This window comes from Sparus aurata, chromosome 23 (genome assembly GCF_900880675.1).
Source record: "Sparus aurata chromosome 23, fSpaAur1.1, whole genome shotgun sequence".
In the NCBI taxonomy this organism is placed as follows: Eukaryota; Metazoa; Chordata; class Actinopteri; order Spariformes; family Sparidae; genus Sparus; species Sparus aurata.
The window spans coordinates 24,184,959-24,197,151 of NC_044209.1; the positions used below are offsets into that span (position 1 = coordinate 24,184,959).

At 41.9% G+C, this 12,193-nt stretch overlaps 1 protein-coding gene across 4 annotated transcripts in view; it reads right to left on the bottom strand.

The window, feature by feature from the left end:
• Nucleotides 1–631: 631 nt before the first annotated feature.
• Nucleotides 632–12,193, bottom strand: part of dock6 (dedicator of cytokinesis 6) — a 30,676-nt gene continuing 19,114 nt past the window's right edge. For all 4 annotated transcript variants that reach the window (XM_030406772.1, XM_030406774.1, XM_030406773.1 and 1 more), the window contains 24 exons: nucleotides 10,894–11,007; nucleotides 10,607–10,777; nucleotides 10,355–10,494; nucleotides 10,021–10,190; nucleotides 9,743–9,894; nucleotides 9,270–9,452; nucleotides 8,858–8,984; nucleotides 8,659–8,743; nucleotides 8,383–8,479; nucleotides 8,122–8,256; nucleotides 7,766–7,918; nucleotides 7,458–7,616; nucleotides 7,264–7,364; nucleotides 6,984–7,176; nucleotides 6,261–6,404; nucleotides 5,987–6,118; nucleotides 5,867–5,881; nucleotides 5,163–5,288; nucleotides 4,985–5,074; nucleotides 4,658–4,894; nucleotides 4,051–4,194; nucleotides 3,767–3,873; nucleotides 3,498–3,671; nucleotides 632–2,027 (listed from right to left, as the gene is read on the bottom strand). In XM_030406772.1, coding sequence (XP_030262632.1) covers nucleotides 1,985–2,027; nucleotides 3,498–3,671; nucleotides 3,767–3,873; nucleotides 4,051–4,194; nucleotides 4,658–4,894; nucleotides 4,985–5,074; nucleotides 5,163–5,288; nucleotides 5,867–5,881; nucleotides 5,987–6,118; nucleotides 6,261–6,404; nucleotides 6,984–7,176; nucleotides 7,264–7,364; nucleotides 7,458–7,616; nucleotides 7,766–7,918; nucleotides 8,122–8,256; nucleotides 8,383–8,479; nucleotides 8,659–8,743; nucleotides 8,858–8,984; nucleotides 9,270–9,452; nucleotides 9,743–9,894; nucleotides 10,021–10,190; nucleotides 10,355–10,494; nucleotides 10,607–10,777; nucleotides 10,894–11,007 — 3,192 coding nt within the window. In that variant the 3' untranslated portion in view covers nucleotides 632–1,984. The remainder of the gene's footprint in view (nucleotides 2,028–3,497; nucleotides 3,672–3,766; nucleotides 3,874–4,050; nucleotides 4,195–4,657; nucleotides 4,895–4,984; nucleotides 5,075–5,162; nucleotides 5,289–5,866; nucleotides 5,882–5,986; nucleotides 6,119–6,260; nucleotides 6,405–6,983; nucleotides 7,177–7,263; nucleotides 7,365–7,457; nucleotides 7,617–7,765; nucleotides 7,919–8,121; nucleotides 8,257–8,382; nucleotides 8,480–8,658; nucleotides 8,744–8,857; nucleotides 8,985–9,269; nucleotides 9,453–9,742; nucleotides 9,895–10,020; nucleotides 10,191–10,354; nucleotides 10,495–10,606; nucleotides 10,778–10,893; nucleotides 11,008–12,193) is intronic.

Here is a 12,193-nt window from a genome sequence, read left to right on the forward strand (position 1 = left end):
CTTTGTAAAGTACCTGATTATAAACGCGGAGCCCTTTGTTCTGGTATTAGACAAACATTGCAGGCTACAGGGTGGATTGTCCTGCCGTCACAGGAAATTAAACTGATTGTATGAAAGGAGAAGGTCAGGAAGACATCTGGATTGAACACGTCTTTGCTTTATCTTGCAAGCTGTGTGTTTTAATGTCTATCAAACGCTACAGTAGGAGGACTAATTCATCAAAATCACACTTATCTATTCTACCAGATTTTCTTTCCACGGACATGAACTATTTCACCAACAGAAAGCATAGAATAAGTAACTAACATTACTAACAGTGTGAAGATAAAGTCATTGGTAGATGTGTATGATAATGCTACATGATGCTATGTACTGTATGGTCTGAATCTAATATTTGTCTGTTTTCGCTCTGTGTGTTAAACGATAAACAACTGATAACAAAAGCAAGAAATTGAACTTTTGACCCTGCTAAAGAAAACTTATCATAATAATAGTACAATAATAAATTCACAGATTAGAGACATTAAACCAGCCAACTAGTTTACAGTATGAAAACAGTTTGATAAATGTATTGCAGTGAATAAAGTGATTATTCTTCAGCTCACCGACAAATAAAAGCTGACCGCAGATGTACGAAGAGAAATTTAATAGAAGGCAGTAAAAAAAGACAGTGTAAATAAATAAAATAATAAAAAAAAATGTTTATCTAATTGGTAAAAAAGAGTTTCCAGCTTGTAGATGAACAAAAGCTCAGATATTTAAGTAGTTACAGTGTAAATGTGCTGCAGTTTGTTTACAATAGTGCAATATGATAGAAACAGTAGTCGGGGACAGCTACAATGAATATATGAACAGGGTGTTAGACACATATATGACATCTTGAGTGCTTTTTGACAGCAGTTCCAATACAGTCAAAGAGAAATTGCCTCACACCATATAGACAAAATGTGTTCAGTTCTGCAGGGTGATAGTTAAAGTCACAGTTTGAACATATTTGTGTGGGTGAGGGAGATGGCCTGGCCGAGGGCAGTGCTTCTGTGATAAACATCAGATGTGACTGCAGTGCATTACAAGAAATTTTCACAGTTTAAAAAACACATTTAAACATCCCATCCTGCCTTTTCCCTCTACAATAATCCATTTCCTTTTTAGACTGCAACAACATTCATCCCTGCTGTTCCCAGACTTGGACTGAGGACTGAGCTCAGGCTGAATGATCCCACCTCCACTCTTTAATGAATTCTCATAACGAGAGATGGGCAGATAAATGTGACAACGTGAGGAAAGAGGAATGTCAGTTATTTGGTCCGTTGATAACAACAGAAAACTCCCTGGGACTATTTAATAACAAGGTCTGGCAGAGACTACCACCAGGCATAGTTTAGAAAAAATCTTGTACAAATTCAATAAGGCCACGACACAAAACAGAAAACCTAAAGCCTCTTTAGAAGCAAACGCTAGAAGCTAAAGAAAACAGATGCACTCGTGAACAAATCCCCCAAAATGATTTGGATATAAAATGTGTTTGGCAGCTCTAGTCCTGTAAAAAGTTTGGTTAAAACCAGATCAAGCTCAGAGATTACCGTGAGCAGACGACTTCTGAAAGCTGGGTTTAAAACGCTGACATGTCAGAGCCTTGCTCCAAATGACGGCAATGTTTACAGTACAGATAACCTTCCAGTATAAACACCCAGCGTTTTCTCCTACAGAGGTGTGAGAGTGGCGGTGGTGACGGGGGAGATGGTTCCGCCGGGGAAGAGGTGACAAGTGTCTGTGTGTTTGCATTTATGTGGTGGTGGTGGGGGATTATCGCAGGACTGGGTGGCCAGGGGGGTAGGTGGGTAAAATAACGAGCTGGACGAGGAGGAGGACGGTGCGTGTGTGCTTGTGACAGTTGGCGTGCAATACACTGGGGGGAGGTGGAACAGACGGGATGAAGCTAACTGCTAAAGGTTGCTTTTCTGTGTTGTTATCCAGTTCCCCCTCAACAGTCGACTCTGCGGAGACTGGACCTACTGTAGGAGTTCCTGTGAGAGATAAACGAGACGATAAAGAACGTTTTACTTCAAGTGTTTCTGTTTATTCTGCTGAAAAGTGTTTCCGAAAATCACTTGAATTAATTGAGGCGTGTAGGTGAAGTGAAGTTTCAAGTGCAGGTGAATAGGGTAAACATTTGGCCAGTAAATGTAAATGAATGAGGCATTATCTAATGAAATATGTACTCATTTGTGTACACTTTTAGAAGAGAAATCCGAACATTGGATAAATCCAGTTTGAAAATTCTTATTTCAGCATTTTATAGTCAAAGTTTTTTTACAGAGGGAAGTTTGGAGATCTCTATTAATCACCCCATAAATCAGAAAATACTGTGAACAGCCATAAAATCCATGTTTTTAGGAATAAGATTATGTAGAAACAGTCCTATGAATGACATATGAATGATCCCCTCTGTAAAAAACCTTCAGAATATTGATATGAATAAAATTGAATATTTTATGTTTCATAGTATGAGACAGAAAAAACTTATTTTGAGAAAACAGCCATTCAAAATCTGTATTATAAAATTTGACAAAAAATGTTATGAAAAAAAAGATATAACCATGGCTCTTCAATAGTTCATTACTTATATTTTAATGTATAATCCTTCTCACAGGTTTGCTGATATTATACAGCTTAATCTCCACTGATCTGCAATAACTTTCAGAATAGAAATCTGCACGAAAAAATAAACACTTCAGTGTTTATTTTGGACAAATTCTTTCAACCAGTCTAAAAAAAGACCAAACTAACAAAAAGCTAGTGCATTCTGACCTTTACTGTCTGCCCTCAACTTTATTTTTAGACATAAAATCTGAAGCAGGAAGTTAAAAATTTGCAGTAAAAGCCGTCAAGCCGCTCGCATCACTTTGAATGTGTATCTAGTTTCAGAGAGTAGAAAGTAAAACCATCTCATCATCTGATTCAATTTTGATTGTAAGCTTACAGAGCAATACAACTAAGTTCATTATGTCTCAGTAAAGAGTTTAGACATCGATTAACATTATGTTCAGTAAGTCTAGAAGAAACAACTTTTTCAATATACGTTTGTCCTCAGTGTGAAAGCGTCGCTCTGGCAGGTGCTGTTGACTGTAGCTCTGTTTTCGATTAAGAACCAGCAGTCGTCAGACCCTCACATGCAAAAACAGAACTGCTGCCAAAAGCAGATGAAAACAAAAAAAACATATGGTGATAGTTTCCATAGTCAAATAGGCCACAATACTTTAAGAACGGCATCTTTCTCTCATAAAGAAAAGTCAGATCTTTGAGGAATGCCACTGGATTTTGTGATCGCTGGTGACAGACACAGAATGTTTGAGCCCTGTGACCTGGAATATGATAAAGTTTGGCTTTATGTCACTCTTGTGCTGGTTTGATGGTATTGGAGAAGCAGCATGAGCTCATTTTGTGTGTTTCTGTGCGTAGGCGTGTGTGTGTGTGTGTTTAATGTCTCAAGTTACCGTTGTGTTTGTGTAGTCTGAGCTGGCAGGGTTCTGTATAGCTGGGGGATCTTGCGGTTGATGAGAGGACCCAGAGCTTCTTTCAGTTTAATGTAGTTCCTCTCCAGTTCTCTGTGGTACTCCTTCTGATCTGGTCCAATCAGGGCTTTATTCTTCCTCAGGGCGTCCTCACACCTGCACGAAAAAGAGCAGCGGAGACACAGGGAGTTGGGATTTGTTTTTATTAGGTACACAGCAGTCTGTGTCTGGGTTGTGGAGTGTGTCATCACCTCTTAGTGAAGTCTTTAAAGCAGAGGCGCAGTTTGTTGTGATGCCGAAACAGCTTTGGGTCATCAGGAATGTCGGAGAGAAAGACCTGCGCCACCTCAAGGGGGCCCTGTGAGGGGGAGAAACTGTTACATATCTGCTGAGGAATGTCTGTCACTGCTTCAAACACTGACCCAGACTTTCAGCCCCATTAGGATGGGATTAGTATTCCAGGGGGATGTGGGTCTTTGACACTTTAAATGCATTACAGTTATCAATCATCAGCTGTAACTATCTCAACACACACCTGGTTGACAGTGGTGCCTACGCTGCCTTGCAGCACCATCTGCAGCATTTTGGAGTCTGCAGGGTCTTGGTTTGTGGCGAAGGCGAGCTCCTGAGTCTTCTTCTGCATGTCCTCGATGGCCACCTCCATGGGGACAAGAATGATCTGAAAAAACAAAGATAACAGAGTTAGCTGATATGCCCATGTACTCAATTCATATAACCAGGACCTGAGACTAACTGTGTCACGTCATATTAGGTACAATAGTACATGTGTTTGGGACAATCTGAGATCTACTGTGGGACGCCTCCGGGAAGAAGGGGATTTTTCTATGTATGAGTAATCGCTTAGCCCTTGACTGAGCCCTGACTACAACGGAGTTCATCTTCACATGCTGTTATATATAAAGTAAATGCACTTAAGTTCTCGAGCTGAGTAAAGTTTGGAGGTAAAAGCACTTTGAATACAAACATGTTTAACTTATAACTATACATGACATTTCGATTTTTGGATGGTTTTTGTTAAAATCCTTTTTTTGGGAAGGTTCCGGGAAGCTGGTGAAAAAAGATATAGTCTGAAGTTCTTCATAAACCAAATAACCAATAATCACTGCAGAACAGACACCCACCTCCTCTTTGTGGATAACATTGATCCGTGTCTTGATGTAAGGGAAGGCATGAGATGTTGTGAGGATGGTTTTGCGTTTATACTGCTCGTTGAGGTCGCCGTGGGCTCGGCCGTCCAGAGTGAAGGGAGTACAGTACATGAAGGTACGCAGGTTGTAGTTCTTGTCAAAGTAGGTGATTCTTTCCTTTAGCTCGTATGTGTCGAAGAATGGTTCAACATAGGTAATCTGGAGGTAGGCCTGAAACATACACAAACATTCATCAGTACGTTTACACAAAATCTGTACTGACATATTATAGTTAGAAAATGTATGCACATATCATGTCACCTTGTTGGGATCCAGTTTGTTTTTGTCCACTGGGTTGGAGTCCTTGATGATTTCAACAGCATCATCTCCAAACCTCTCTGAGTAGAACTCCTGTGCACCGAGGAGATGAATCTTTAGAAATATGTTGCTCATAAATCACTGATGACACATTTATTAGGATCATGACATGGTAACATGCCTCAAGTCTGTGGGAGATCTCCGCTAGTTTGGTGATTGATGGCTCCTTGTAGACGAACTCTTGATCATCCAGGTCTCCAAAGCGACAACCATAGAAACCCACCCGGAAGTAGGTCCCAAACATTCTCTAAATACTGGAGACGGGATGAAAAGGTGAGATGATTTAACAGCACGTCTACGGGTGTCAGGCATATTTTATATATAATATCAGACTTTTTAAGGACCTGTACACCCTGTTTAAGAGTGCAGAGGTTGCTTAAATTAAAATCAGCTGATTTTGAGGTTATTTGACCTATATTCAATATATAACGTGACATCTTTTCAGGTTTTACACCTTGTCTCCTTCCTTGGTTTCTATCTTTGACTACATAGATGAAAAGGCTGAAAAAGACTGGTTATTTGACTTTGTTACTTTATTAAGCAGACAGAATATTTTGTAACAGGAGTTGTTGTGGAGGACAAAGGGAAAATATGTATTTAGGGTGAAATGGAAACTGTTTTGTAACAGTGGTTCGACTCAACTATGTCAAAGTGTGAAAGCAAGTTTTGTATCACTCACCAGTAAGATGTCATTGATACGGGAGGGGAGAAGAGAACAAACAGTTGGGAATAAAGAAAACTGTGTCAATATAAAACAAAAGGATTTTCTGAATGAGTTTGATTGTAATTATAATATATAATCAAGATGATAAATAAACGTGTTACCTCCCATCCTGAACTCTGGAAAGAGAAAGAAAGAGAAGATACACATATAAACTCATTTTCTTATGACCAGTAACAGAACAGTTAATTTCTGCTGAAGTCAGGGTCAAACTGTAAACTCACTTGGTTGTAGACTTTGTTAAAGGCATCTTGCAGCTTGCCGTGGACAGTAGCCAGCTTTTTGAAGTCTCTGTTGGCTTCATGGATGGGCAGCAGAATCTTGTACACTTCATTTATGGCTTCGTACATGGCAGCCTGGAGTTACAGCATAACGGAAAGGCAATTTTACACATACCACCCGATCACATAACATCCCTTCAGCCGTGGTAACTGCTGTAACCCTGTGCTGTGTTAACATACAGTCTGTCACCATGTGGTTGGAGAATGTGAGTTGTACCATGTTAAAAGAGGCAGCTGCTTGCTCCAGGAGGCCCACTAGGCCAGACTCGCTGAAGTACTTCCCAGCACAAATCCCCTCCTCCTCCGGAGACAGAACGTCATCGGATACGGCTGACTCCTCCAATACGTTGGATGAGATATTCTGAGGGAAAAACAGACGGAGCAGTCAGTCAGAACAAACATACACTGCTCAAAGGACACAATGACCTATCAAGTAACATTTCAGTGAGATACAGGGACTTGTTTTTAAAGAATGCATCTTGAATATCTTGCTAATTAAAAAAAGTTATGAAAACATTTTTTCGAGTCCTCTCTCAGATAAAAGAGGAAAAGATGAATCATCATAGACATACTTGATTTAAGCATCTACTCTACAACTATTAGTATTTATAGATCAGACTAAACTTGGTTGTACTCTATTCTAGAAGGTCATAATAGTAGTATGATGTATAATTCTGCATGTCACCCCCCCTTTCCTGTTGGTCTTCAGCTACACTATCCAATAAAAGCAAAAAGGCTAATACTTGTAAAATATAGCTCAAACATTTATTGTTTTTACTTATTTCTGAAGTGTAATTTTTTTCAGTGTAAAATCCCTTTCAACAATCGTGGGCTTGAGTCTTGGTGCTCCAGTTTTGGGACAACCTCCTACCTCATTCTGCTGCCCATATGTATTGTTTGAAAATAGAATGAGTCACCAAATTAAACAGCATGCACTGACCTGGAACGTGACACAACCAATTGGCAGGTAGCGACAGTCCTCCAGCATGTTGAGGTATTCTGCAACCAGTGCTGCGCTGTGGACCAGACAGTGGGCAGCTTCAGCGTGGTTCCCTCTCTCACAGTGTTTTCCTGCCATGTTCTGGAGCCACGTCAGACGCAGGTCAGGGGAGTTCTGGTAGCCCTTTGCGATCCTGAAGAAGAATTTGAGATAATATCAGAGATTTGATTTGTGGCACTCTACTGTTGTATGCAGGACTTGATAATGATGACTACTGTACCTGTACATGAGGTCAATGAGCATCTCTGGATCCTGTTGATGCTCTTTCATCTTAACAGTGTCAGTGAGAATCATGTGCAGGTTGAACACCAGATCCTGAACCTTAAGTTTTCAAAAGTACAACGCAGTACTTTAGTAAATTATCATCACTTCTAGCAGCTCCAGATAGGATTTTTTAAAAATGACATTACATACCTGCTCTGGGAATGGCGTGTCGCGCAGCTCCACATCCTCTTCGGCATAAGTCAGGATTGTCTTTAGTGAGTGACGAAGATGCTCCTCGTTGAAGTTTTGGGACGTTCCCACCAGTGATGACAGGGACATGGTGACCTGCATCTTTACTCGAGCAAAGTTCTGGTCCGAGGGAAGAATTAGGACAGATTGTGATTCATATCCCTCAAACATCCTGAACATGTACTGTAGACACGGGACACTTACCTGGTTGTGACAAGAACATACAAATACTGATTGCTTTACAATGCAAAAACAATGTCGGGACTTACATTTCCAATCTCAAAGTTCTGCCTCATGAGCAGGTATAGAGAGGCAGAGGCGTGACTTCTGACAGAACCGACACTACTGCTGCAGTGACGCAGAAGACGCAGGCACAGGTCTGCACAAAGCTCCGTATCCTCTTCAAACAGCATCTCTGGGAACTACACACACAAACAAACAACACTTTGTTACATTAATACATATACAATTGTTGTCTTTAACTTCTTATTTTATATTCTGTAAGTGCTAATATGTATAAAACTATTAAAAATAAAACACATATACATACTTATATCAGTGTACATTAATATTTGATTGTGAATAAGATAAACCAAACTGTTTCAGAGACATTTCACATAAATACCTTGTAGACCAGAGCCCTTTGTGTAGTGAAGCAGTGCTGCAGGAAGAGGGCGCTCTGGTTGCCTGCCATGCTGTGGAGGAGGACTCTCAGCACTCCACCCAGAACACTTTCCTTTAGCTCTGATGCCACGACAGTCTGACAGAGGACCCACGCAACAAATTACAGCCAGATAATGCTACATTATATACAGAGTACGGTGAGAGAACAGCTGGCATAATGCAAACGATTGAAAATTGTATTTCTTTCTCTACATTGCTTTACCTTGACTATTATCTCCAGTGTGTCCAGTACAATCAGAGAGGCCTCAGTAGCTAAGTTTCCATCCACCACAGACTCCTGCTCCATCTCGGCTTTAGTCCTGTGAGAGGCGTTTTTCACAAGCACGAGCGTTACATTTAAGCACTATTAAGATCAAAAGACAGCACCTCAACCATGTTCATGATTTCATTTCTTACCCTTACTTTTATGTACTTTGCACATACATCAGATGAGGCTGTTTTTATGCTGGCACTGATACACTTTATGTAAAGAACGTACTTGTCGACTCTGTCTGTATTTTGTCTCCAGTGTGTGACGTTCTTCCTCCACCTCACATTCTCCTGGCTGCCATAGGGACTCCTTTCTGGAAGAGTAAACAAATTACAGTTTCCATGAACACAAACTTATAAACCCCTCAAACAAAAACAGCCACTGGCACACTCACACAGGCAAATTGCTGTCGTCTCACGCTACTTACCTCTGCAGCGGCGAACCATCTCCTGACGAGCCCCAATTGTGCCCAGTATAGCCTCCTCGAGTCTGGCCTTCATGTCCTGAGACTTTTTAAATGTAAGGCTGTTGATCCTCTCAAGAGCCTTCTTCCCCTAAAACAACCATCAAACATAACAGGAAAGAAAAAACAATGACAAGAGAGGCAAGGAGAAAACAAGATTATAAAAATGAAGTGATAGGGAGCTAAAATCAGTCACAGGCATTAAATACACAATCATTTAGAAAAGTAAAAAAAACGGTTTTACTATGGACATATCTGTGATGATGTACTATAGCTCTGGCATGTCCAGATTAAACATATGACAATTGGTTTGGATTCCTCTCAGGTGTATGAGTGATGAAAGCCTACGAGTAGGGACAATGCCTGGTTACAATACCTTGTACTCAAAGCAGGAGACACAGAGATGCAGCAGATCCAGCAGGCGGTTGATTTGCTGTACAGACAAATCAGACACCCAGCGCTCCAGGAGAGCAGCATCTGCATTCTTCAGCACCCAGAGGAAACTCACCAGCAGAGTCCTGCTGCACTCAGCAGACAGAGAGCTGGACTGGCGCCCAGCCTGGTGAAGACAAATACACAAACTGAGTGGCAGTTTTTTAATGTGCTTCAGTACAAAATGGCTGTTTACAGACAGTTATAATAGAAAAGGACAGAGAGCCACCTACAGGCTAAGAGGAGCAGTTGTACTTCACAAAAAAACAACAACATGGAAATGTGTTTGTGTGGAGAGAAAGGGCAGAGTGATCGTCTGTCAAACTGAGGTAGCAGCCTCCCACACAGAGGCAGATCTGTGACCTGTCAGTATGTAGGGCCTGGGGGAACAGCGTGACCCCTGCCTCTATCACTCACCACTGTGGGCAGCACGAAAGAGTTGGCTTTGGCATGCGGTAAAGGGGAGCCGGCAATCGCCATGGCAACAGACTGACTGATAGTGCTGCCGCTGTCTGGGTCAGCATCGTCGGCGTGGGCTGAGGCATGGCGGACCCGAGCAGGCGAGGAGTCTACAGAGAAGTAAGAAAAGCACTCTCAGGTGCAAGAATGCTGGAAACAAAGACACTCTGCAAATAAAATAAATGTGTGTAGGAGGGGGATCACTATAACAATATTAATGGGCTGCATTTGCTGACCAGAAAAGTCGTGGAGCTGTTGCAGTGTCTCCATGACGATGGGGATGAGGGGCAGGTAGAGCTTAGCAACGTGGGCTCTGACCTGAGGGTCAGTATAGCGAGGGTCTGCATCATGGCTGCACAGCAGGGAGTGAACGGCACAAATGGCCTTTTTATGGAGGAAGAAAACGCTGAGGGTGAAGAAATAAATAAAATGTATTAGTACAATTGTTTCACTGTGCACATGTTCTTTATGAATATACTGGGTATCAAGCTAAAGGCCAAAGTCTGCGGAACACTATGGGGGAACTGAATGTCATTCATGGTTCTTATATGTTAACTTCTACAAGCCTACCCTTCTCCATCAGGCTCAAGGATAAGCGAGAGCTCAGTAAGCAGCAGGCCTGACAGGAAGTGCTGCTGGCGAAAAGGGACGGAGAGCTCAAACATGGTGGCCACACCCTGGTCTTGGACCATACTGGAAAACGCTGAACCCTGAGGATAAAACAGTGGATATGAGGTTGAAGATATTATGATAATAGAATATGAAAACAATGTATTAGCACTGTAAATGAGTCATATTCAGTTTCCAAGTCTGCTCCAGTACCTGTGAGGTTGTGGAGGAGGTGGAGGGGGACGGAGAGGCTGGAGGGCTGAGAGTGGAGCATGGCAGGTTGAGGGTGACGTAGTGCTCGTGGCTGCAGATTATACGAGTGAAGTCCATCCTCAGGGCATTCAGAGAGCTGGGGTTCTGCGCTGTGTGAAACTTGTTGGCAATCTGTTTAAAGCAGCAATATGTTTAAGGCAGAAAAAGCAGTTTTAAGATATGCGTGGGAGCACTGGTACTTAAAGTGTTTGCTCCCCTTCCCTCTTTCCTTTGATATCAATCAGCACCTGTTTGTAGTAGGAGCGGATGAGGTTGAACACAAAGCCCCGGTCCATGAGAGACAGCAGGTCATTCAGGAAGAATGCCAGACTGCTGTTTAACCTCTCCACAAGCTCCACATCCTGACAGAGAGACAGACAGAAAGAGCAAGAGACAAACAGACAGACAGATGGAAGGGAATGAGCAAGAAAGGGAGTACATATGATTAGATAAAAGTAGGGATGTCCCGATCCGATCTGTAGGATCGGGATCGGAGCCAATCTGGGCATTTTTCCGCTGATCGGAATCGGCAATTTTGAACGTGGACCCGAGCCCGATTTTTTTTTTTTTTTCTTTCATTCTCTTAACGTCAGAGCACAATTTGTGGCCGAGCGCAGACGCGCGTGTGGTGTTACTCTGGCAAACCTGTGAATAAAGTGTCTGCAGTGTGGAAATAACGTCAATTAGAAAGCGAAAGCAGTCCAACGGTGACATGTAACATCTGCTATATGGCCTTTTTGCGGAGCTGCATTTTACTACTCATTTGATACAGCATATACAAAACAAAAACTCAAAGAATACAACGTGTTCACTCGAGAGTACAGGCAAGGAGACCAAAGCAGCAAACAGTCGCGGATACTTTCAGTTAGGAGAAATATCCTCAGCGACATGTCCACAAATAATACAGAGAGGGTCATCAAATTAATCGCTCTGGATAACCAGCTCATCTCCGTGGTAGGGGATCAGGGTTTTCTTCGTCACCTGGAGTTTTTGAATCCCCGGTATGTCCTACCATCTCTGCATTACATTTATTCCACTTTCGAGTTACAACATGCCGGTATATGCGCACTAGTTTCGTGGGTCTCATACAACAGAGCATGTAAAGCAGGCAATCCAGGAGATGCTGAACGCGTTAATAGACAAGCAACGTGTCCACGTCATTTTATGTGACAACGTAAAGTACATGAAATAGCAAAAGATTATATGGTCTCACACACACTTCAGCTGGCTGTACACGAGGGTCTGCTGTCACAGTGCAGCGTCACACACTCACCTGCTAACACAAGGAAGGTGGAGGCCTATGTTGTTATAGCATATGCAGAATAAGAAAGAGCTATATTAAAGTATATACTTTGTTTCAACAAAATAATAAAAACCTATTAAGGAACATCTTAGATGCAGGTTAATTTTTTCTTAATGCAGCTGTATTATCTAGGAAAATATTAGTTAAGGCCAAGTATCGGATCGGGACTCGGTATCGGCAGATACTAAATATTAAAGGACTCGGATCGGGATCGGGGTAAAAAAAACCTGATCGGGACATCCCTA